At 35.4% G+C, this 25,638-nt stretch overlaps 1 protein-coding gene across 1 annotated transcript in view; it reads left to right on the forward strand.

Annotated features, from left to right (window-relative positions):
• LOC130075785 (1-phosphatidylinositol 4,5-bisphosphate phosphodiesterase beta-1) overlaps nucleotides 1–23,368 on the forward strand; it is an 82,604-nt gene extending 59,236 nt beyond the window's left edge. The window contains exons 15-32 of the mRNA XM_056240552.1: nucleotides 403–479; nucleotides 1,635–1,731; nucleotides 1,804–1,888; nucleotides 3,576–3,700; nucleotides 4,556–4,710; nucleotides 7,020–7,184; nucleotides 7,261–7,360; nucleotides 9,025–9,129; nucleotides 10,190–10,305; nucleotides 11,406–11,541; nucleotides 11,655–11,708; nucleotides 12,968–13,187; nucleotides 13,280–13,460; nucleotides 15,925–16,001; nucleotides 16,089–16,178; nucleotides 19,134–19,191; nucleotides 19,272–19,358; nucleotides 23,135–23,368. Coding sequence (XP_056096527.1) covers nucleotides 403–479; nucleotides 1,635–1,731; nucleotides 1,804–1,888; nucleotides 3,576–3,700; nucleotides 4,556–4,710; nucleotides 7,020–7,184; nucleotides 7,261–7,360; nucleotides 9,025–9,129; nucleotides 10,190–10,305; nucleotides 11,406–11,541; nucleotides 11,655–11,708; nucleotides 12,968–13,187; nucleotides 13,280–13,460; nucleotides 15,925–16,001; nucleotides 16,089–16,178; nucleotides 19,134–19,191; nucleotides 19,272–19,358; nucleotides 23,135–23,338 — 2,132 coding nt within the window. The 3' untranslated portion in view covers nucleotides 23,339–23,368. The remainder of the gene's footprint in view (nucleotides 1–402; nucleotides 480–1,634; nucleotides 1,732–1,803; nucleotides 1,889–3,575; nucleotides 3,701–4,555; nucleotides 4,711–7,019; nucleotides 7,185–7,260; nucleotides 7,361–9,024; nucleotides 9,130–10,189; nucleotides 10,306–11,405; nucleotides 11,542–11,654; nucleotides 11,709–12,967; nucleotides 13,188–13,279; nucleotides 13,461–15,924; nucleotides 16,002–16,088; nucleotides 16,179–19,133; nucleotides 19,192–19,271; nucleotides 19,359–23,134) is intronic.
• Nucleotides 23,369–25,638: the final 2,270 nt, after the last annotated feature.

Raw genomic sequence — 25,638 nt, forward strand, 5'->3', positions numbered from 1 at the left:
ACTGGAGTAATGATGCTGAAAATTCAGCTTTGATCACAGGAATAAATTATAGTTTAATATATATTTACATAGAAAATTGCTATTTTGAATTCTAAAAATATTTGAATGATGAGTGCATTTTGACTTGAGCATGAACTATCCCTTTAAAGCAGCAGGTCGTGAAGGTCTGGTGTGTCTCAGACCCACATCTGAACGCCACACACACACACACACACACACACCTGCCGTCTTCATCATGAGCTGAACAGGTCTTCCTGTCTCTGAGCTCGATCTGATCTCAGACCAGCTCTGCTTATATTGAGCGGATCGAGACGAGGACAGAACTGACTCCGCCGTCCGCTTTAGATGCGCATGTTTGCTTTGGGATTTGATTTGAAGTATAATGTTATGTTTGTCGTTTAGCGCCGGCAGAGGTGGAGGCTGAGGATGACGAGGATGAAGATGATGACGATGACGACTGTAAGAAGTCCATGGACGAGGTCAGTAAGAGTTTGTTTCTATTATCAGTTGTGTATCCATAAATAAGTGTTATTTATCTACAATGATAGGATTTATTTATGATATAATTGCTTTTGTTTTTATATTTTCTGTTTTCATTTTAGTTTAGAAGTTTTAGCTTTAATTTGTTTTTATTGCAGTTTTAGTAATTGTAGGACTTCAACCTAAACTTATTTCAGTTAGTTGGAAAGGCAACATTTCTCATTTCTATTTTTTGTTGGTTTCTTTTAATATATTTTTATATAGCTTCAATGCATTTTTATTAATTTAATAAAAACATGGCATTTTAGTAATTAAGTAGAGAAATAAACGAGTACTTAAACTTATTTCAATTAGTTGCCATGGCAATGCTTCTAATTTCTATTATTTATTTATTTATTTTAGTTTGTTGCAAAGGCAACATTTCTATTTTTTGTTGGTTTCTTTTAAAATATTTTTACATAGCTTCTTTTATATATATTTTTAAATTTTATAGCAATTAAACTTTTTTCAGTTAGTTGCCATGGCAATGTTTCTAATTTCTATTTTTTATTTATTTTTTATTTTATTTCAGTTTGTTGCAAAGGCAATATATCTCATTTCTATTTTTTTTTTTTTTTGTTGGTTTCTTTTAAAATATTTATATAAAGCTTCAATGTATTTATTGATTTGAGAATCTTTTTATTTTGGTAATTTTGGTATTTAGACTTATTTCAAATAGTTGCCAAGGCAATGTTTTCAATTTCTATTTTTAATATTCCATTTTTATATTGATTTTCCCTCTATGTTTCTGTATGGCTTTATTTTTATTTCACTTTTAGTTTTTAGTTTAAGTTTGAGGAATTTATTATGTGCTTTTGTCGTCTTCTTATTATTTTAGTATTTCTATGTAGCTTTCATTTCTGCATGGTTTTCTTATTTAAATTAATTAATTAAAATAAAATTTAATTTATTTATTTATTTATTTTATTTTATTTCAGTCAGTTTCCAAGGCAAAATTTTCAATTCATTTCTAATTTAAGTTTGTCCTCTTATATTTACATTTTATTTCAGCTTTATTAAAAAGTACAAATGTTCTCAGCAGATTGTCAAATGATGAGCTTAACCTTGATAAAAGTATGAGGCGTGTGTGTGTGTGTGTGTGTGTGTTTTCTCAGGGTACAGCAGGATCTGAAGCCTTCGCCACTGAAGAAATGTCCACTCTGGTCAATTACATCCAGCCCACAAAGTTCCACTCGTTCGAGGTTTCCAAGAGTGAGTACGACTGCATGCGATAACACGCGCTGATTTGAAGATCTCGCTCAAACTCGACGTGTCTGCTTTCAGAAACCAAACGCAGTTATCAGATGTCATCGTTTGTGGAGACCAAAGCCCTGGAGCAGCTGACCAAGACCCCGGTGGAGTTCGTGGAGCATCCTTTACCCCGTAACCTCCAGGAGGAGTGTGTTTGACTTCTGTAGCGACGTCACACACAACCCACATAACACATCAGACACATGACAGGAAACCAGGACAAGTGCATCTATTATTTATGCCATAACTTATGACCCAAATAATCACATCTGTCATATTTCAGAACTCTAGTCCATACGACTCTTCTGAAGCTGTTTAATAGGTTTGTGTGAAGATTGCTCACATATTCAGACTTTACAATATCAGATCATCAACGACACGGTGCTTCGTTACGGATCACGAGTCACGACAGGTTTGAATTTGTGGAAGAGTGAATTAGATTTCTTTTATGAAAGGATATTGTTTTCATTTCATGCCATTTTTTCGGGGTGCGTCTCACAAAACCTGCCAATACATGTCTGGGTCACATTTCACCACAAATACAAATTAAAGAAATGAATAAGAAATTTACATTTGGATTAAACAAAACAAAGCCTATTTTTAGGGCCTTTTATTGACAATTAAGTACATTTTCACCCTCACTATATTGTGAAAAACAATGATATGTTATTTAAATTGCAAAGTATTTATATATATATATATAATATTTAATATTATAATATTTTTATATATATATTATTCCACATTTATTGTTTTACTTTTTCATTTATTTTATTTAGAACGTTTTTTTATTTGAAATAGAAACCTTTTTTTGATTTTTAAAATTATTTTTAATTATATTGTTTTATATTTCTACAAAGCTTTAATTTATTTCAGTTTCAGTTTTTCGTAATTTCAGGACTTCAACCTAAACTTATTCCAGTTTGTTGCAAAGTCAACATTTGAAAAAGAAATTTGGGGTTGCTTTTTTATATATTTCTATATAGTTCAATGTATTTTTTATTCATTTTATTTTTATGTCAGTGATTTTAGAACTTAAACTTAGTTCAGTTAGTTGCCAAAGCAATGTTGCTAATTTATATTTTTTAGTTGTTTTTTACTTGCTGACTAAAAGTGTTAATTTATATATATATATATATATATATATATATATATTATATATCCCAAACTAAATATGTAATATAATTTTGGGTCAGTAAATGTATCTTTATATGTATATATGTACTGTATATGTATACAGGTGAAACTTGAAAAATTTGAATATCGTGATTATGCCATAATCATCAATATCATTGATGATTATGGCTTACAGCTTATGAAAACCCCAAATTCAAAATTAGAATATTGTGAAAAGGTTTTCATAGCTGTAATTCATAATCATCACAATTATAACAAATAAAGGCTTGAAATATCTCACTTTGCATGTAATGAGTCTATATAATATATTAGTTTCACCTTTTAAGGTGAATTACTGAAATAAATGAACTTTTGCACGATATTTAAATTTTTCGAGTTTCACCTGTATGTATATGTAAATATGTATGTACATTTACTTACCCAAACTTTCTCTATATATACACACATCCAGAAGAATATGATTATTTCTCATGCCAATAGAAAAATGTCACATAGCAAAAAAGTCTTTATGACAAATATCATTTCTTTAATATTTCACATTTTTTTATAATATTACACAGACATGTTTAGTCAGATTCGGGGATGTATGTGCTAGTTGTGATGATGGTCAATGATTTCTTGATTTCAATGCCATTCATTACGTCAGTCCCTTAACTGTGGTCATGTAGATATAACAAATTTCAGCTGAGCAGAATCTATCCTAAAGGGACTCGAGTGGATTCCTCCAACTACATGCCTCAGGTGTTCTGGAACGCCGGCTGTCAGCTCGTCGCATTGAACTTCCAGACCATCGGTGAGCAGATCCATAACAACACTTATTCAGATAGGACTTAAAGGGATAGTTCACCCCACAATGAAAACTCTGTCAGTAATTACTCTCCCTCGTGTTGTTCAACCCCGTAAGACTTTCGTTCATCTACAGAACACAAATTAAGATATTTTTGATTAAATCTGAGAGCTGGATCACTCCTCCATAGGCTTCTTAAGGGATCGAAACTGGCCGGCCCAGAAAAGTTATGAAAGACATCGTTAAAATAGTCCGAATGACTACAGTGGCTCAACCTTAAGTTTATCAAGCGACGAGAATACTTTTTGTGCGCAAAAACAAACAAAAATAACGACTTTATTCAACTATTCATTTCCTTCTCTGTGGGCCTCGAGATTTCACGTACTGAAATTACGCAAAGCTTCTGGGTTGTACGTCACACGCAGGCTCACTATTGGCCGTGCAACATAGAAGCTTTGCGTAATTTCAGTGCGTGAAATCTCGAGGCCCACAGAGAAGGAAATGAATAGTTGAATAAAGTCGTTATTTTTGTTTGTTTTTGCGCACAAAAAGTATTCTCTTCGCTTGATAAACTTAAGGTTGAGCCACTGTAGTCACTCGGACTATTTTAACGATGTCTTTCATTACTTTTCTGGGCCGGACAGTTTCGATCCCTTAGAAGCCTATGGAGGAGTGATCCAGCTCTCAGATTTAATCAAAAATATCTTAATTTGTGTTCCGAAGATGAACGAAAGTCTAACGGGGTTGAACAACATGAGGGAGAGTAATACTGACAGAGTTTTCCTTTTTGGGGGTGAACTATCCCTTTAACTGTGATATGAAATGTCAAGTGTAATGGTGTGTCTTACTCTGCTCTCTCAGATCTGTCCATGCAGCTGAACCTCGGCATGTACGAGTACAACGGGAAAAGTGGCTACCGACTCAAGCCAGAGTTCATGAGGCGACCGGACAAGCATTTTGACCCCTTCACAGAAAGCACAGTGGATGGGATCGTAGCCAACACCTTATCAGTGAAGGTCAGGTTTATTACACTTACTAGATTTATGACTATAAAGCTGCAGTCCGTAGCTTTTTTTGGGTTAAAAATGATCCAAAATACATATTTGAGAAAATGCATAACCAGCCAGTGTTCAAAACTCTCTGCTTGCCGTAGCTCGATTCAAAGCGGTAAGCTTGTAATAATGTTTGTAATTCCAGTGGTACTGGTGCATTTCAGCGGGAGATTTGAGCATGTCTTTGCGTCATTACGTCACATCTGCACACACACATCTGTACACACACATCTGTACACACAGGGCCGGCCCTAGCCCTTTGGTTGCCCTAGGCGAGATTGATTTTTGCGCCCCCCCCCCCCACCCCCCCCCCCCTCCTACCCCCCCCCCCTCCTTTAAAAATAATGAGTATTTATTTAACTAAACAAAAATGCTCTTATAGTCACTCCAAAACTTTAACAAGCAAATTATGACTTGAACTGTAATAAATTGTTTATACAAATGCTAAAAAAGAAAGTTCAAGGATATTTCAATCATCCTACATAGTTGCATTGTTTAAATACATATTATCTGACCATGTAACTTGTAGTAGATAAATTACAATTACTACCACCACTAATATTATTACTAATCCATTAGGCTGCTACAAGGCTAGGGGGGTACGGGGGCATGATCCCCCGTAAGAAAATTTTGTGCATTTTAATGTTAAATTCATCAATCTGGTGCACTTTGAGAGTTCAAAATTAAAAGCTCCAACCCATATTCAGTGTTCAAATTACCGTAAACAAAGAAAAATTCAAACCTCTTTTAGTTAGTGTCTGTCTACATTACATTACATAATAATAGTTATAATATTAATCCCATGATAATACTCATTGTAAAACAATGCACTGAAAAATAAAGGAAACTTTCATAAGTTTTGTACTAATTTCTATACTAATAGAAAGAGTATTTTTCTGTACTTCACATTAAAGATGTGATTGGGCCAGCCCAGTGTCAATCAAGAAAACAACCAATGGGCCGCTGATCTACGCGTTTCATGTGGTGTCAGAATAAAGCTTTTTTTTTTACCAATGCATTACACCAGCACTAACCCAGCGCCGCCGATTAAGCAAAACAAAACGAATGGGCTATTTCTATTTTAGCCCCCGGCCGCTTTTTTGCTTTATTTATCTTTTTCGACGACAACTCACTACTCGTGCCTGTTCGCTCAGCGCTCACGGCGCCCGCTCGCGATATTATTGGAGGGGGGTCCCCTGTCAAAATTCTATGATGAAATCTTATGAGGGCGCCTACTCCGCTACACATACCGGTATACCCACTTTTTGCGCCACTGGCAGGCTTATGTAATTGCTCCACTCGTTGCAGTGTTAATGAAGTACAATAAAAGCGGAAAGTTCCTTATGCGGCTCTGGCGCCCCCCTAGGGTTTAAGGCGCTTGCGCCCTTAGCATTTTATGCCACGGGCCGGCCCTGTGTACACACACATCTGTACACACACATCTGTACACATAAAGAAGAGTCTCGGCTAGTAGGCTATGAGTGTGAGGATGCTGGAGGTGGAGATTTATAGCCTTTTCTCACTGCACTTGATATAATTAAACTTATTAATTTGATGGCGGATCCAGAAAGGTTCAAACGACAATCACCAGAGACAACTAGAGACTCACAACTCACCCGCTGTAAAATACAAAAGACTTCGTTCGGAGCGGCTACAGAAAAAAGAGACTGCAACCGGCCCATGCAAAAACAAGGATAATATCGGAAGGACATTACATGTAGTCACGCAATGCTGATGTTGACATTAACAATTTGAGAATAAAGTATAATTTGCACAGTTTTGCGTGATAAGCGTTCGTTAGATTTAATCAGCGCGATTTACTGCAGTGTCAGAACCAGAACAAAAGTGGATGTTACTCACTTGTTCAGACATTTTCCGGTGAAAATTATTATGTTGGTCATACTTCCAAAAAGAATAATCTGTGATTGTGAATGCCAGTATCCACACCGGCGGCGACTGACAGCCGCACACTCTCCTCAAACATTGTGTTCATCCGCGCTGTGCCGTGCCGAGGCACAACCCACGTAAAGTTGATAATTCCGCGAATGACTGCAATTGCAGGTTTCGAACAGAGATGGCGACAAAGAGGAAAAACTGCGGACTGCAGCTTTAAGCTGGAACATGAGACTGTTGCCAAAACTCATTTGCAATGCACTTCGATGCAATTTATAATTTGACTTGCATGTTTTTTTAATTTGATGCATTAAGTGTTTATATATATGTTGCATTTTGATGTTTTTGTGCAAGAAAAATGTCATCGCCTCTTCCATTAGATCATATCAGGACAGTTCCTGACTGACAAGAAGGTGGGCGTTTATGTGGAGATTGACATGTTTGGACTTCCAGTTGACACAAGACGAAAAGCTTTCAAGACAAAGACGTCCCAAAGCAACGCCATCAACCCTGTGTGGGACGAGGAGCCCATCGTCTTCAAAAAAGTATGATGTTTTTGCTGTTCTAATCAACAGATGGCTGGAGAGCATGAGATATAGACTTGTGTTGTTTGTTGGTCAGGTTGTGTTGCCCACCCTCGCTTCCCTGAGGATAGCCGTGTTTGAGGAGGGAGGAAAGTTCATTGGTCATCGGATCATTCCCGTCTCAGCCATTCGTCCCGGTGAGAGTCTCTGTCATGTTTATTAAAGTGCTCCTATTATTCTATTTTAAAAGTCCCTATTGTTTTGGAGTCTCCTGCGATAGTTTTACATGCATTTCTCTCAGTGTCTGAAACGGTTCGTTTAAGGATTCAGTCTCTCTAAGCTCCGCCTCTCTGAGAGCTGCTCTGCTCTGATTGGTTAGATGACCCAGTCTGGTGTGATTGGTCAGAAACCAAATGCTCATTATCATATCTGAATCTGACCTCTTGACACACAGTGATACGAACAGTAACGATGGCGTGTGTTTTACCGTATCGATCTCATCACAGTGGATTTGCTTCTCGACATGAACAACACGAATCAAACTCGTCCAGTCTCAGATAAACTTGTGTTTGAGGGCGGGGCAAAGAGACGCTGTTCAGCCGGCAGCCAATGGGGTGACATTATGCAAATTAGTTACAAACCTACGTAGGTTCAGCCATAGATATCCATAATAAAGGCTAGATGTCTCGTCCGCGCTGCTGGCCAATGGAGGTCGACGACTGCACCTGGCGGCCATCTTGTCACAGGCTCACTCGTAACATTGTGTTTTAATGGTGCATGTACTTTTTAAATAACCATAACTTGCTCAATTTTCTACCGATTTTCAAACGGTTTGGTTTGTTATAAACGTCAGAGATGTAGTTATGACACTGCACACTTATGAATAATAAGTGTATCAATAAATAATCATCCAGAATTATAGCAACGTTAATAACGTTTGTAAGAAACCAAACCATTTGTAAATCCATCAAGATTTCAAGGAGATAAGAGTATTTGTGTTCGTGCTGATCACTCATCTTACATCAGGCACCACAGAGACCGCCAGAAAGCTTGCCTGTGACAAGATGGCCGCCGGTGATGACGATAGAGACTCCGCCGTAAGAAATCTAGCCTTTATTATGGATATCTATGGGTTCAGCAGGAAGTGAGACTGAATTACTGACGACTCGTTTTAGGCGGTTCAGAATCACTTCTTTCTTTTAGGACACAAAAACTCCATTTATCTTTGCAGAGGTTTTACATTCACAAACAGCTCTATTACACACCACATGAAAGGAAATATTTTAAAAAGCATAATAGGGCACATTAAATTAGCCTGAACACTTTACTTCTAGACTAATTCCAGTTTGAGATGTTCTGTCATTTTTGTTCTTTATAAACCGTGATCTCATCATAGTATTTACATACTGATATGTGATTGGTCTGTTTTTCTTGCATTTATTTAGTCGCCTTTACATTGCAAAATGGTGTTGCGTTGTGTCATCACGACATCAAATGGCATTTATGATGTGACATTTCCTTTATACAGATTAAACTAGCGGTTCTCAACTTTTTTGACTTGAAGGTCAAACACAATATTCAATATATAGGCTATATTTAACCCATGCTGAGTTTTGATTTAATTAACTACAATTCATTTTGTGATTACAGACATTATAAGAACTGTATGTTTTTCATTAAATAATAGTTGTTAAAGGAAAAATAGAAATATGATTTCATCTTATTTTTTTGTTTTAAAAAAACAAATTTATTTGAATTTACGAAGAGTTACAATATTGTAATATAGATACATTTAAGGCTGCAACATGGAAATGCAGAGGGGTTTATTGTATTAAACGATAATTTTCTCATATTCTCACAGGTTATCGCTACATCGGTTTGAGAAATGAAAAGAATCAAGCTCTAACTCTTCCTGCTATATTCGTGTATATCGAGGTCAAAGACTACGTACCGGATACATTCGCTGGTAAGAAGTTCATTACTATAATCTCCGCCATCTTTAGCATCTGATAAAAGTACCATAGTACTACTGTGGTGTCCATATGAATACCATGGTAAATATGAGTGAATCTCACAAGCTGGATCATAATCAAGAAATGATATTTTGCATCAAGCTGCTTTGCATTATTTGCAACATATGCGACAGAAATATTCAGTGTGAATTATGACTCACCAGTACCGTGGTATAAATCAGAGTACCGTGGTATTCGTCACTGTACAGCCACTGTGAGGAGCTTTTCAATCTTCATCCCAGCGGTGGTTTAATGCTCATTTGCATATAACTATGAGATGGGGGATTTTGGGACAGATTCACGTCTCGAGTACCCAGAATGCTCCTGTTTGTGTTAAAAAGTGTTACAGCGGCGAGGAACAACAACACTGACCTTCTCAGCAGCGTTTCACACGTGTGTGTCTACTCGTCTGTTCTCCTGTCAGACGCAAATACTGATGGGACGATCTTAAGAGACGACTTTTTTTTCCCTTTGTTTAATTTAAATAGAAGCTTTGCCTTATTAAAGCCACATACAAACAAAGTGACCTCATCTATTTAAAGCTAAAATGGGGCATCACTTGTAAATATGCAAATATACAAAGTGATATAGACACCACAGAAGATGTCACAACTTTAATTTCATGTTAACTAATGCCAACTAATTATCAGAGACTTTTTTTTTTTTTAGAAAATATTGAATCTAACACTCTGTTATTGTAAATGAAGGCCTTTTAAAAAGATGAAATGACCCATAAAATGCCAAGGAAAAAAACATTTTCAAAAATGTCTTTTAATTAAGAGTTTCTAGCTGTAATTAAAGTTCAGAAATATGAGTGAAATGTCACTGCAAGAAGAAGATCAATTCTAATTTCTTTGGATATTATTTTGGATATATTTAAAAGGTTTTATTGTGAAAGCATTACAGTTGTTAACTAACTAAAGTGCCTTCAGCTCATAGTCTCTAAAGCAGAGACTGGTTTGAAGGCAGATGTGTGTGTTTGACGTGACTGACGTGTGTTTCTGTGTTGAACAGATGTCATTGAAGCGCTGTCCAACCCCATCAGATACGTCAACTTAATGGAGCAGAGATCCAAACAGCTGGCGGCGCTCACTTTAGAGGAAGGAGAAGAGGAGAAGGACACTAAAGAGGTTCGGTTCTGTCTCGCTTCAAATCTTCAGACCTGGAAGTTGGAGAGGGAAATATAAACCATCAAAATATGAAGAAAATTCATTATATATATATATTTTTTTTTTTTTAAATGAGGGAAGATTTAAAAACTAAACTTGGGTAAGGTATTTATCTGACAAAATTATTTAGCAAAAAACAAAAAAATTGCATAGAAAAACAAAAAGCTCACTGGAAAAAGCATACATTGACTACAACATAATCTGTTATTAATATTTCATTGATTCTCTTTTGTTTTTGCATTTGTTCATAATTTTTTTTTAATGAAAGCCTGACCAAAGATTATGTCGGCTCAATTTGGCATGTTATCATAAATAAAAAATGATCAACTCCAAGCTCAAGGTCAAGGTCAAAGTTTATTTCTATAGCACCTTTTAACAACACGAATGTTGACCAAAGTGCTTCACAGATACACATACAGTTAAGTAGAGCATATAAAAACTTAAACTAAAAACTAAATAAATAGAATCTTTTTAATAAGCACAAATTTTAAACCTAGCGACCTCACAAGAACTGCAACCCCGTAGTATTTCATAGATGCAAAAAGCATTTTTAAGCGAATTTTTCAATTTAATAACCTTGAGAAAAAGGTAGGTTTTAATTGATGCTTAAAAAACATTTAAAGTAGGAGAAGCTCTGATCAATAAACTACGCAATATGTTTGAAAACCCTTAGCAGTTTTTTTAATAATATTTGAATAAAGGCCAGACATGTCCTAGGCCAGACATCTGTGTGTGTGTGTGTGCGCGCGTGTGTGTGTATTTATTTATTCAATTGAAAAGAGCCTTAAAAATGTATAAGAAAAAGCCCTTTAAAAGGGGCAAACCAATGCTAATGTCATATATTAAAATGAATTTCTCTGATGCGATATACATGAGCATCAGTTAGTGCTAGATTTATAATGGGATCACTTCACTAATTACTCTGTCTAAACTCTAATCACATTCCCGTTCGTTTACTTATGAATTAGGCCATTTCTCCTTCATTTCAGAAAGCGCTCTGTTGCTGTTGAACTGTGTGTGTTTGACAGAGAATGGTATTTGCTGGTGTTCTTGTTGTTCAGGCGGATCCAGGTGTTGAAAACCCCTCGGAGGTTAAAAGCGAACCCAAACCCGCCCCGGTAGAGAACGGATTGAGTCACGCTCCCAGTGCGGCTCCTAAACCAGCGTCCCAGATCAGCACACAGCCACAGTCCTCAGGTCAGACCTTCACACACCTTCTCTTCTGCTACACATCATTACTGTCGTCAAACAAGACCGGATAGAAGAATGATGAATGTTATTAGATATGCATAAATCTTGATATGTTTCAGGCTCAACGAAACCAGCGGCAAAGACTGAAGATCTCATTCATAGCGTCCTCACTGGTCAGTGCTAAACACATCTAATGGCTTTTATCACCTGTGTAAAAGATTTGAAAGAGACCCGATTCAGTGAAATAAAAATCTGAATAACTGCATGGTTTAAATGAATATATTATCATATATAATATAATTTTATATGATGAACTTATGTTTTTTTCATATTACACTTATAGTGTAATAATAGTAGAATAAACAGAATAAACAATCCATGGAAATACTATGTAAATAATATTCCATACACACACACACACACACAATATTTAAATGTATTAAATATATATTAAACAAATATGTAACAAAGTTAAAGGATCACAGTTATATCATTATCAATTGCCACGGCTCTCGGCAAGTGTGTGTGTGTGTGTGTGTGTGTGTGTGTGTGTGTGTGTGTGTGTGTGTGTGTGTGTGTGTGTGTGTGTGTGTGTGTGTGTGTGTGTGTGTGTGTGTGTGTGTGTGTGTGTTTTGTAAACATAAATTATAGAATAAACAATATTTAAAAAATAATTAAAATATATGAACATAAAATAATATAAGAAATGTAATACATATGATTTTGTTTTTGTAAACATAAATAATAGAATAAACAATAGGAGGTTATTTAAAAAATAATTAAAATATATTAACAAAATAATACACAAAATGTAATATATATATATATATATATATATATATATATATAATTTTGTGTTACATATATGTCAATTTACATATATATATATATATATATATAACATGAAAGAATAAACAATAGCAGGTTATTTAATATATATATATATATATATATATATATATATATATATTAACATGTAAAATAATACACGAAAATAAATAATACAAATAATTCAGTCAAGTGTGCAATATACATGTTCATGTGTTACATATATGTCAATTTACATATAATGTTTATATATATAAAACATGAAAGAATAAACAATAGCAGGTTATTCAATATATATATATATATATATAAACATGTAAAATAATACACAAACATAAATAATACAAATAACTGTGCAATACATGTTTCTCTATCTAAAAAGAAGCCATATTTTGCTTATGTTATATGAGACATCAAATAAAATTCTGTTTTATTAGGTAGCTGTTGAGTCTAAATCATTTCGAAGGTTCTCTATAACTTATTTAAACACTGTTCAGATTTAGAAAATCCAATGACACGAGCTTCAGAAAAGGATAATAAAATATGGAGGAATATAAAGGAGTAATTTCCCAGTCCATGAAACCTCTGACTGTTTCTGCCTCAGAGATGGAGGCGCAGGCCGTGGAGGAGCTCAAGCAGCAGAAGGGCTTCGTTCGAGAGCAGAGGCGACACTATAAAGAGATGAAGGACCTGGTGAAGAAACACCACAAGAAAACCACTGAGATGATCAAGGAGCACACGGCCAAATACAACGAGATCCAGCACGACTACCTCCGCAAGCGGGCCGTCCTGCTGAAATCTGCAAAACGAGACGGTAAGAAGAGGTAGGTAGACGTCCTCTGATCGATCGCTGTGGGAGTGTGTGTCCAAACATCCGCTGAACACACTGGGTCTCACACACTGGGTCTGCCGTCAGGTGCCTGTCCTCCAGTCCTGAACACGGACCCTCGTTCTTCGAGCAGGAACTGAACACTCTGGACCAGGACAGCGGACAGAAACTGTCGGACCTCAAAGAGCAGCAGCAACAACAGCTTCTGAATCTCCGGCAGGAACAGTATTACAGCGAGAAATACCTGAAGAAAGAACACATTAAACAGGTGAGGCGGGAATCCACAACTGAAACTAAATTACATGCAAATGACTCTTTTCTCAAGTGTCACCGGCCCACCGGTGGGCCCAAATCCATTACATGTTTAAAACAGTAATATCCTATACTAAACCTAAACTAATCTTGACAAGCTTACAATCTCTAGTTTCCATATTTGGTGACTGATTTTCAAAATAAATTACAGAGGAGCCGTAATTTTTCAATTTGCAACAAGAATATTTTCAAACTCCTAAGGCGTGTTTAGACCTTTATTTTGAAATAGTGATGAACATGAAAAATCATGAAAGAAGGATAGAAACCTCAGTTTGTTTTCATGCCAAGAGTTCAAAAGATAGGTTCCATTCAATTATTTTAGAAAAAAAGGTCTGACATTTTTTTTAAATATAAAGAAAAAAATGATAGATTCACCATTTGTGAGGTGTATACTTGCACATACTTGTTCTTTTTATGTTTTCTTAGAGGTTGAATTCATATCAAAATCTGCCAAACTTCTCATATTACTTCTGAATAGGATGTCTACTTCATAAATTGTATTAAAATTGTGGAAATAATGGTTCAGATCACTCAAAACACATATGGAAATGGAGGCACCCTTATATGGGCAGTAATGGAGTCTGGTTGTGTCCTAGTGGAAGCGTTCGGTACTGCGCCCAAACAAAATCTCACTGAAAGCTCATTTTTTGAGATATCAACCTAAAATTTGAAACACAACTTGTTCAGATTTTTGGCTTTGATTTTTTTTAATTTTTTTTTAGTTTTAGAGTCACCCAGGTTTTGAAAATATATATTTTATATAAAATATGAATAATTAATTTTTTTAAATTGTACATTTTCATAAACTCAAACTTCTATAACTTTTTTTTCTGTTTCTGTTAATTTATTTCACTTCTACAAAAATCTGCCAGATGTCTTCTTTAAAACGAGACCAATCTTACGTCGATATTCCAAAGCATTCTTGAATTACAACCATTTAAGTTCGAAATGTGCATTTTCATGTTTATTCAAAAAAAGGGTGGTGACAGTTAACAGGTTAAAACCGAAAAGTCTCTTTAAAGACTCTCAAGTAAGTCATTGCAACTTATGTTTTTAAATTTGCAACTTTTAAGTAATTTTAACCTTTTTTTTTTAAATAAATTATACAAGATTCAACACAATTTTTTTTAAGTCAGTTTAGTATAATTTAAGTTGAAACGAATTTGATTTGATTGTACTTAAAATTTTAAAGCAAACTTACATTTTACATCAGAAATATTACATATATACTAAAAATAATTGCCAATAAGGCCCAAACATTAAGAAATTATTTCAAATAAATTTGAAACAAAAACAAGTGTTAATTAACTTGCAAATTACACTTTTATTGATTTTTTTATTGATTATTGACTCTTTTATTCATTTGCAAATTACTCTTTTATGACTTTCATATATATATATATATATATATATATATATATATATATATATATATATATATATATATATATATAATTTTTATATAAATATATATATATATATATAAAAGTGTATTATTTTATGTTAATAAATTGTAATTATTTTTTAATTAACATGCTATTGTTTATTCTATTATTTATGTTTACAAAATCATATGAATTTAAATATAATATATTTGAATTATTTTTGAAATATTGTTTATTCTATCATTTATGTTGTACAAAACACACACACACACACACACATGAGACATAGAGCCGTGAGAGAACGTTGATAATGAGCGTCACCTGTGCGCCGCACCGATCCTTTAACTTTGTTACATAATAATGATAATAATATAAATTAATAATGCAAAATATATAAATATATCCCGGTATACCCCTATATATATAAATATGTCCCTGAGCAAGACACTTAAAGGAGAACTCCGGGCAATTTTTAAGTGAATCTTGATCGTTAGACCTTTGTGAGTACTGACTATAGGAAAAAAAACGAACCGGATTGGTGCTTGCTACGCGGAGCTGCGACCGCGAATGCCCAGAGCTCCCACCCAGCTAAAACGGCAGCTATGGGGGCATCGACATAAAGAGCGTTTTTAAGCCTCTTAACAGACACAAAATGCAATTAAAATGTCTGTCCAACATGAACAGGGACCCTACATGTGAACAAGATGCGTTTAGCAACTTAGCCATTGTTTCAACTCACCTAAATAGTCTTTTAGACGGCAAGCTGTAGTCTCGCGCTGCAGTCCCGTGCTGTAGCCGGAAAAGGTAAACAATGTCCAGGTGGGAGGAGCGTTGATCATGTGCGACGAGTTATGATCAGAGTTGCTTACAAGTGAAGAAGAAATGGCTCCTCCCACCTGGACATTGTTTTTTGCTTACTTTGTGTGAGAAATCAAGAATAAACGATTTAAACATTTCTGATGTACAACTTTAGAAAACCTCTTCTTCTTAATGAATGGGTCAGGAAGACTGATGGTGTGTTCTCTGTGTTCGCAGGTTATCGAGAAGCTGACCGGCATCGCTGAGGAAAGCCAAAGCAACCAAATGAAGAAAATCAAGGACCTGTGTGAGAAGTGAGTCCATTACCAATATCACAAGCGTCTTTTAATAATTCATAAGGTCATGTAGCGTCAACCTCGCTGTTCCGTCTGTGTTTACAGAGAAAAGAAAGAACTGAAAAAGAAGATGGACAAGAAGAGACAAGAGAAGATTAATGAAGCCAAATCAAAGGAGAAGCACTTGACAGAAGAGTAAGAGTTCATCTGTTCATCATTTCCTGGATAAAATGTGTTTTGGTTGAAATAATTCTTCGAGCATCCACACTAATCCAGATACATGTGAAAACAGATATTTTTCGCCACGGTTTGGCCTTCTGTCCGCACTTGAGGCGGCGTTTTGTCTTTCGAAAACTGAGATTTTTTAAGAATATATATCGATTTGAAAACATCGTTTCCTCACTGTAGTGTAGACTGTGAAAACAGAGGTTTTGAAAACATTGACGCGTGTTTAGTCATGTGACACACATTGTACCAATAGATATATATTTAGGGCCTAAAACTAACTTTTTGCCACACCTGCCAATGGCCGGTTACTTAAGAAAATGTACCGGTCATAAATATTTTTAGGCCATTAAACTGTTTTTGCAAAAACAGCCAGTTATGACACTAGAATTTTAGATAGCAGTAAAGATTCACAGTTCTCTATTTCAATTTCAATACCACAGATAAAATTACTAGCCTGGATGCCAGCCGAGCTTAGCCCCGCCCACAACATGTGAGGTCGGGAGGTTCGGTCTGGACTCTGGACTCGATCCGTTGTGAAGCAAGTATGCCCGAACCAAAGCTGTTCGGACCAATCAAATTGTGAGGGCGGGCTTTATAGAGCGCTTGGGTTGAATTCGTTTACAACAAAGATGGCCGCCGCTGGAGAACTGAGATGTGTGGATTCAGCCGCCGCGTCTGTTATAGAAGATGTAGACAGCGCATTCATTTTAAAGGAGGAACAGAGAACCCCGATCAAGGCATTTGTCGATCGGAAAGATGAATGAAGAACATGCGTCACTTACTCCGTTGCTCTGATTGGTTGTAGGTCTATCCAATTGAATGCAGAGGCATTTTTTTTTCCTGGTTGGGTTGAAACACGGCCCATAATCACAGCCCAATGGAGCCGTATCAGACTCACATTCTGACTAGAGTCTGAGTATGACGACGTCAGGCTAAAAATTACTAGCTTTAACATTATTAAAGACGAGTTACAGTAGTTTTCAGGTAGAGACATTAAATAAATTGATTGATTGATTGATTGATTGATTGATTGATTGATATTAATCCTGATAGGGAAACTGGTTTGCCACCAACCATACAGCCATCAAACACAATACACAACTAACAGACAGATAAATAAACAATTCTGCATTAGGAGACTAATAAACCCTGATTAGGAGACACAATTTGAAAAAAGATTCAATTTCAGAGTTCAAAAATATAAAAAATAAACACTATAGTATTTAAACACAAGAATAATATTCAACAATTAACTGTTCATTGAAATATCTGACCGCTGCGGGAACAAAAGACCTTCTCATGCGCTCACTAGAGGTGGCCTTCAAAAAGCAGGACAATTTTTAATTTCGAACTTATCCTCTTCTCCACAGTAACCTCCAATACATCTGGGTTAAGACCAATAACTGAACCAGCTCTCTTGATCAGCTTATTTATCCTATTTTTGTCCTCAACAGATATACTGCCCCCCCAGCAACATTTACATTTGATTAAATAATCAAATGTAAAATTACACTGGATATAGTCTTCACTGTATAAATTAAACAGATTATTCCTTATTAACATTTCAAAAGTTATTCAGTCAAGAGCTGTGAGTGATTTTTTCTTTGTCCTTTTGTTGTTTGATTAACATTAAAAACACAGACAGCTGCAGGAATATTAGGCTCTGTCACTTTAAGAGTGAATGCACTGATCCAATATACTGATGCACACGTGTTGTCTTTCTCAACTGTTACGTTCACTCAAGCCATAACTAGTTGTGCTTACTAGGATACTAGCCGAGACAGGCATTTTTTGACAATTTTGTGTCTGTTCAAGTGGGAAAAGATGTGAAACAGCTCAATTCAGCATCCGAATCTGCGACGCGGCTCACACACAACTTCCCACACAGAGCGAGAGTTCACTTTTGTGTATTCTTGCGCTTGAATATATAAATTACCAAGGCTTAAACTCTTGCGATGTCAGGAGTGTCGTTGATGTTTGATTACGTTCATGTTCTCACAACATTGCATTGTTAAAATTCATAAAAATGTTACCTGCCAACTGGTGATTAATACTATTTCATATACTCACCAACACCGATTTGTTTTTCTCGCATTTGGAGCTTGACGAGTGATAACTTTAGGCCCTGTATATTATATCCTATATTTATACTGGTGTGTGCCTGCTATGTGTTATTCACGTTTAACAAACGTAGACGCAGCCGAAACATGTTGAACAGTGTGTTCAGATGCAGTGAAAGATTTTACACAGAAATACACACTTCAGCACATCAGAGAGATTTAAAATTGGTGTGTTTTACAAAATAAGAAATGCAATGCAAGTCACTCTAGATAAAAGCATCTGCCAAATGCATTCATGAAAATGCACAAATTTGACACAAAAATATCTGGATTCATATCAGTAGAGAGATGAACTTATAAGAAATAATGCAGTCTCAAAAGTGAAGTGCTTATATAAAATCTGTGTCAAATGAGTAAAGTGGGCAACTGACGTTTCATTCAGGCGATTCTGTGAGGGGAATTGTAAGCATAATTGATATTAAAATACTTTAAGCTACAAAGATGCTTACATCATAAACTCTTGAGATATTCACTTACTCCAAACTAATCATTAATCGATTTGGAGACAAAAAAAAGAAGATTAATTTCAGGTTATTTTCATTAATGTTCTGGGAGGCAATTAAAGGAATGGAAAGAATTTTATTATTCTTTATAAAACTGGCCTCTAGATGGCAATAAAACAAAATAAATGCATCACTTGAACCATAACACACTCTCTCTCTCTCTCTCTCTCTCTCTCTCTCTCTCTCTCTCTCTCTCTCTCTCTCTCTCTCTCTCTCTCTCTCTCTCTCTCTCCCTCTCCCTCTCCCTCCCTCTCTCTCTCTCCCTCTCCCTCTCCCTCCCTCTCTCTCTCTGATTTTAGGGAGAAACTGGAAATCAACCGGTCTTATGTGAACGACGTGGTCCAGCACATTAAGAGGGTAAAGAGTTTCCCCATCTCTCAAGATCATAAATGAGAATAAAAATGATTCTTTACACTTTTTGTCTTTTTCGTCTCTAGCTGGAAGACGCTCAGACTAAAAGACACGAGAAGCTTGTTGAAACCCATAAAAGCATTCTGCAACAGATATTAGATGAGAAACCCAAGGTAAGAGTTAACAAATGATATGGTACCAGAGTAATACCTTGTTTTGGATACATACCATACCACGCTTTTATCTCTCATCTCATTTGGAGATTAACGTCACATAAATGAACACTGCAGAATTAAAGATATTATTATTACTAGCGCTGTTACTGTTATTGCTATGAAAGTGAGTGCTGTTGCATTCTGGGAAGTTTGACAGATGAGTGTTGGATGAAACATTACAGTAGTTGCATCAATACATATTTCACAAACGTCATTGATTTTCTATGTCATTCACTATCAGGCCTTTATGCTCAACAATACTTTTTCGTCAGCATCATTAACCCTGTAGTGTAAAGCCTGGCAAGCCTTTTTTTTTCTTCTTTTTTTAATGGAACAGTTTATTAAACCTTCAGACAAAAAAAAAACGTACATAAAGGTTTTTATGTGTTTTGGTTGAGTATCATATTTACTCCATCAGGTTTTTATGTCTCATATAGTGAGAATATGAAGGAAATAAAACACCTCAGTTTTATTCAGAGACTCAAAATGAGCAAAAATATGCAATTTGATGCAGATTCTGATATTTATATGGACAAAAAGTCCTGTTGAAATGAAATTCTGATGATTGTAATGTAAATCAATGAGATCTTAATAACAGTATGGTGGAGACTAACATAAAATACACATTAATATCAGTCATCACTATATCTGCCAATAATGTCTAAGTAAGATGATATTTAATGCTTAGTTTTATAAATCTCTGCAGTTTTAAAACATATAATGCAATGCAATACAATGATGATTGAGAGATGAACAAATAAACCTTCCTCAAAATCTGATGATCATTTTTGAGACTCGCATTTGAATATGATTTTACTCAAATATGATGCATAGATAATCATGTAAACCGAAGATGCTCCAGTCCAGTAAGTGTTGATCTTGAAATATTACTAATGACTAAAAATCAGTGCAGATTTTATGAGGTGGACGTTTGTACAATTGCACTTAAAAGGCTTTTTCTTGCTAATAAAGTAAAGCTGTCAATCAGGCGACAGAAGGCAGATTGTGTAAAAGGTTTTTCAGATCATGCTGATCATTTAGAGGCCTTAAAAAGGTGCATATCAAATATGATAACAGTAGGCTTAATGAAGTTGAGAAATTGTTCTCTCAAATGAAAATTCACTCATCTTTGAGAGTCCATTAAGTCCTGTTAAGACTTTCTGCAGGTTTGTACTGCGATGAGGGCGAGCAAATGATGCCAGTTTCAATTCAGCCCTTTAAATATTTCATGAACTGTCAGGATTATATGATTTGGAGAATTGCAGTGTGATCCGGCACATTTTTAGATGCAGAAACAGAACAAATGTGCCTTTTAATGCTCAACATAGAGATCCGACCGGATTCAGATGTGTGGAAACTGCCTGGATTGCAGCTCTTTGATTGGCTCATGAACTGTCACTCACTTCAGACCTGACCAATCATTTTACATGGAGTCAAGACTCCCTCCCCCAAGCATATCACTCTCCAAATTCAGTGTTTACAGTTTTTTACAATCACTTTTCTTCTATTTTCAGAACCTTGATGTACACAAAACTTAAAGCGGTTATCACTTGTTGTAACACAGGCTGTCTAATGTTCAAAACATTGCATTGTGCATTCAAATCTTTAAAGAAATCTTGCACTTGCACAATCATTGGTTCAAAAAACAAATTTACTGTGAAATACCATTGAAACATAACTATAGATCGCCCACACACAAGCAACCGATAGCTTCACTGTGTCATTGTTCGTACAATCATTAAATATTGTAGAACAAAATAGGTGATCCAGGTTTCATTATGGTACTACATGTACAGTAAACACATCTCTGTGAAAGCACTGCAGTCGTAGAGAGAATACACACATAGTGGAATCACTGAACAAAGTTTGTAATTTATTGATGCAAAACACTACAATAGGTTTATTGGAATCAAAGCAAAAATATAAAATATTAGGCTACATCCATGGATATTGTAGTCTAATTGGTGACAATGAATCTCGTTATCTTGAAACTGTCATGATTTACTGTAAACATGGAAGATTGTGTGTGTTTCCATACAACTATGCATTAAGAGTAACGCAACAGTTACTTATCATTTTGAGCGGTTGTCTCAATTGATAGTTAGATCATTGTGAGGAAATGAATAGACACTCATTTGAAATGTAATTGCTTTTGAAATAGTAGTACTGTGATGTGTCATATTGAACAGGTGATTTTTGTTGAATGAACAAATGGTCTAAGTTTTATGTGTATGTATCCAAGCAATTGAGAAAAGGGTTAGAGTTTTGAAAAATGTGCATTTTGATCATTGGTTGTGAGTTTTGTGTCTAGAGTTGTGAAAAATGACATCAAGGCTCTGAAAATAGTAACAAAGTGACTGTAAAAAAACTGTAATGTGTATAACGAAATTGCTATGAGTGCATTCTTATCTATAAAGGAATCTGGTGAAATATCTCCATGCATCTGTTGATTTGGCCCGGATCTGCTGCAGCATTAGTGAATATTGATCCGGATCTGTCAATACCGTCACATGTCACATTACTGACCCGTTCATGCCACGACTCCTGCGCTCACAGCACACACACCTTCACTCACTGAACCGCGGCACGTTTGCAGTTTAGGATATTAGTATTGCTGCATGACCATATTATTATTGCATGTTTACAGGGATATCCTTATTTTTTGCTCTTTCAATTTAATTTTTAGTCCTCTAATAATGTTTATTTTTTTGCACCAAATGTATTTTACATTTATCGTTACATTTATTTTAAATTTAAAATACATTTAAGATTATTATTAAATGATATTTAAATATGTTAAAATATTTTTTCAGGATCATTTTCCACTCTCTCTCTCTGACTCTTACAGTTAAACATGCGGTTATTTGCTTTTTTATTGGACTTTTCCCACATTTTATTGTTTTTAATAATAAATAATTTATTTTAAATTTATCATTAGATTTATTTCAAATTTAAAATAAATTACCATTTAAGTTATATTTAAATTTATCTGATTTATTTTTTTCAGGTTCATTTTCCGCACCCTTTCTCTGACTCTTACGATTAAACATGCTATTGCTTATATATATATATATACACTCTTTATTATGTATTTGTTTCTTTTTCCCCCTTGGATTCCTATTATAATGTTATTCAATGTTTGTTTGTTTTTTGCAACAAAAACAGGCAAATTAATTTTTTTTCATATTAATTTTTCTCTCTCTCTCTCTCTGACTCTTGCAATTAAAAATGCTGCTATTTGATTCTTTCATAGACATTTCCACATTTTGATTATTTATTTGTGTCTTATTGTTGGTTAACCAGTTTGGTTTTTGAGAACCAAATAATAACGTTCCAAGAACATTCTTTATGGTTTTTTTTTTTTTTTTTGCAACCATAAAATAACGTTACCAGAACTTTGCAGGAAGGTTATTTGTAAATAACTCGTACAGAACGTTCCCTAATGGTTATTTTTAGTTTTAAAACCATGTGAACTAACCTTCCAATTACAACGTTGCAGATGTTTTTGTATGAGCTTGTATACAGAGCTCTGAAATGAGTTTAATAGAGCGTTTAATAAAATGTAGAAATTAGATCAATCAAAATGCATACAATTTCCGTTAAGAAGTCTTTCCTGACTAACCAAAAACAAACCATAAAGAACGTTCTGGGAACCAAAAACTAACATTTTGGGAGCGTTCTGGGAACGTTTTTTTTTTTTTTCTGTAGACTAATATTTTGACCCGTGTTCACAGCTTCAGAACGACCTGGATCAGGAATACCAGGATAAATTCCGGCGGCTTCCATTGGAGATCCAGGAGTTTGTGCAGGAAAGCACCAAGAGAAAGACTGAGGATGTAGAGCAAGAAGTTCTTCCTTCTTCCTCTTCCACGCTGGAGAAACTCATGCAGAAGAGCGCACAGTCTGAAGACGACACAGAAGAGGAGAAGAAAGACTGATCCGACCCTGTCAGAAACCTTCCGGATCTCTTCCCACTTTACCGTTCTTTCCGTTTCGCTCCGAGAGATTTGGACAGCTGATGGAGGAGGCTTGATGTCACGCTGGGAGGTTTTTTATTTCAGTTGGTGTATTCTACTTGGCTGGCTACACACTAAAGTTTCAATATGAATTATTTCTAATGTTCTGTTGATGTGCTTCTCATAATAATGAGTGAAAACAAAATGGAAGAGAATGCAGGTCATGATACTGTATAGAGATACTGTAGCGACCAATTATCTTTAATAGATGAATCTCACAAAAACATCATGATCAAAACAATCCGAGTCATATTTTGTGTTCGTGTTCGAAATCGCTCCCTGTTCAATATTCCCTGCATGAATCCACTGATATAGCCCTCTTGAAGGAGTGAATGAAAACGAGTGAGTGAATTCGGACACTACTGCTGTTTAATAATCATTTGAAACTTAACAAACTTGCAGTTTCAGTAGTAATGAAAAGATTTATCTTGAACTCTGTCATGTATAAACCTTGATTAAACTATTTAATAATCAATTAACAGCCTGTGTGATATTACGCTGTAGCCACATTGGACCAGCGGTTTGGAAAATGGATGGATGGATGATTGATTAATTCAGCGCGCGACTCTCACAGTGCATTATGGGTATTCTCTAGCCTTTGAGTGCGGCTGAATGTTGTATACTCGTTAAAGGATTAGTTCACTTTAAAAAAAACTTTTGCTGATAATTTACTCACCCCCATGTCATCCAAGATGTCCATGTCTTTCTTTCTTCAGTCGAAAAGAAATTAATGTTTTTGATGAAAACATTCCAGGATTTTTCTCCATATAATGCACTTTGCTGGGCACCAAACGGTTCAAGGTCTAAATGACCGTTTCAGTTCAGCTTCAAAGGGCTTTAAACGATACCAGACGATGAATAAGGGTCTTATCTAGCGAAACGATCGGTCATTTCAAAAATAAATAAAAAAGTTAAAGTGTTATAGGCACAAATGCTCGCCTTGCGAACTCTCCTGTTCGAACTCGTTCATCAAAATGAACAAATCTTTTTTTCGAGTCAATGACTCGAAAAAAGATTCGTTCATTTTGATGAACGAGTCAATGACTCGAAAAAAGATTCGTTCATTTTGATGAACGAGTCAATGACTCGAAAAAAGATTAGTTCATTTTGATGAACGAGTCAATGACTCGAAAAAAGATTCGTTCATTTTGATGAACGAGTTCGAACAGGAGAGTTCGCAAGGCGAGCATTTGTGCCTATAAAACTAACTTTTTTATTTATTTTTGAAATGACAGATCGTTTCTCTAGATAAGACCCTTATTCATCGTCTGGTATCGTTTAAAGCCATTTGAAGCTGCACTGAAACGGTCATTTAGACCTTGAACCGTTTGGCTACCATTGAAGTCCATTATATGGAGAAAAATCCTGGAATGTTTTCATCAAAAACATTTATTTCTTTTCGACTGAAGAAAGAAAGACATGGACATCTTGGATGACATGGGGGTGAGTAAATTATCAGCAAAAGTTTTTTAAAAAGTGAACTAATCCTTTAATGCGGTGCATTGTGGGATTGATTGAGTGCACTCGATAACGTCCACTATGGTTTCAGACACAAATAATGCCCTATTAAGGGGAATAAGGGGCGATTTCAGACACAGCCTTGGAGTTTTTGGGATGAACTATGACCCGGATGTGTTCTCGACAGGCTTTGTGAGATTCACTCTTAAGGCCCGTTCACATCAAGGACGATAGCTGTAACGATAAAGATATAAGATGTGTCCCAATGCACTATAAACTATGTACTTTACTGTTTTGAATGAACTTTAAAAGGTTATTTTGTCATTCAACATTTGAGTCTGAAGCCCCTCCCCCTCCTCTACTACATTCGCCATGATGTCATTATCATGTGACCATCCGGCATCAGTTGCGTCGCTCATGGGATAGAAAAAGTGTCCAGCGTATGCACTAGGGATGCACCGATATGAACATTTTGGCCGATAACCGATAATTCATTATATTTGAAAGCCGATAACCGATATATTGGCCGATAAATCTAAATCCAAATTTTTATATAATTTTGGAGAGCCTGATTACAAAAATAGTAGTCTCACCATTAAAAGCCATGTCCCAAACACACAATTATAATGTTCTCGTTATAATGTAGCCGTGCTGTAAAACTGTATTTTCCTTTTTGAAATTATTCCCATCATATTTCAAGCAAATCAAAACCATCATGTTGAACAGTGCGCATCTGAAGTGTCTCAGCTGAAGGAAATAATACA

The sequence above is a fragment of the Rhinichthys klamathensis genome, unplaced genomic scaffold (genome assembly GCF_029890125.1).
Source record: "Rhinichthys klamathensis goyatoka isolate OS25496 unplaced genomic scaffold, OSU_Roscu_1.1 h1tg000603l_1, whole genome shotgun sequence".
In the NCBI taxonomy this organism is placed as follows: domain Eukaryota; kingdom Metazoa; phylum Chordata; class Actinopteri; order Cypriniformes; family Leuciscidae; genus Rhinichthys; species Rhinichthys klamathensis.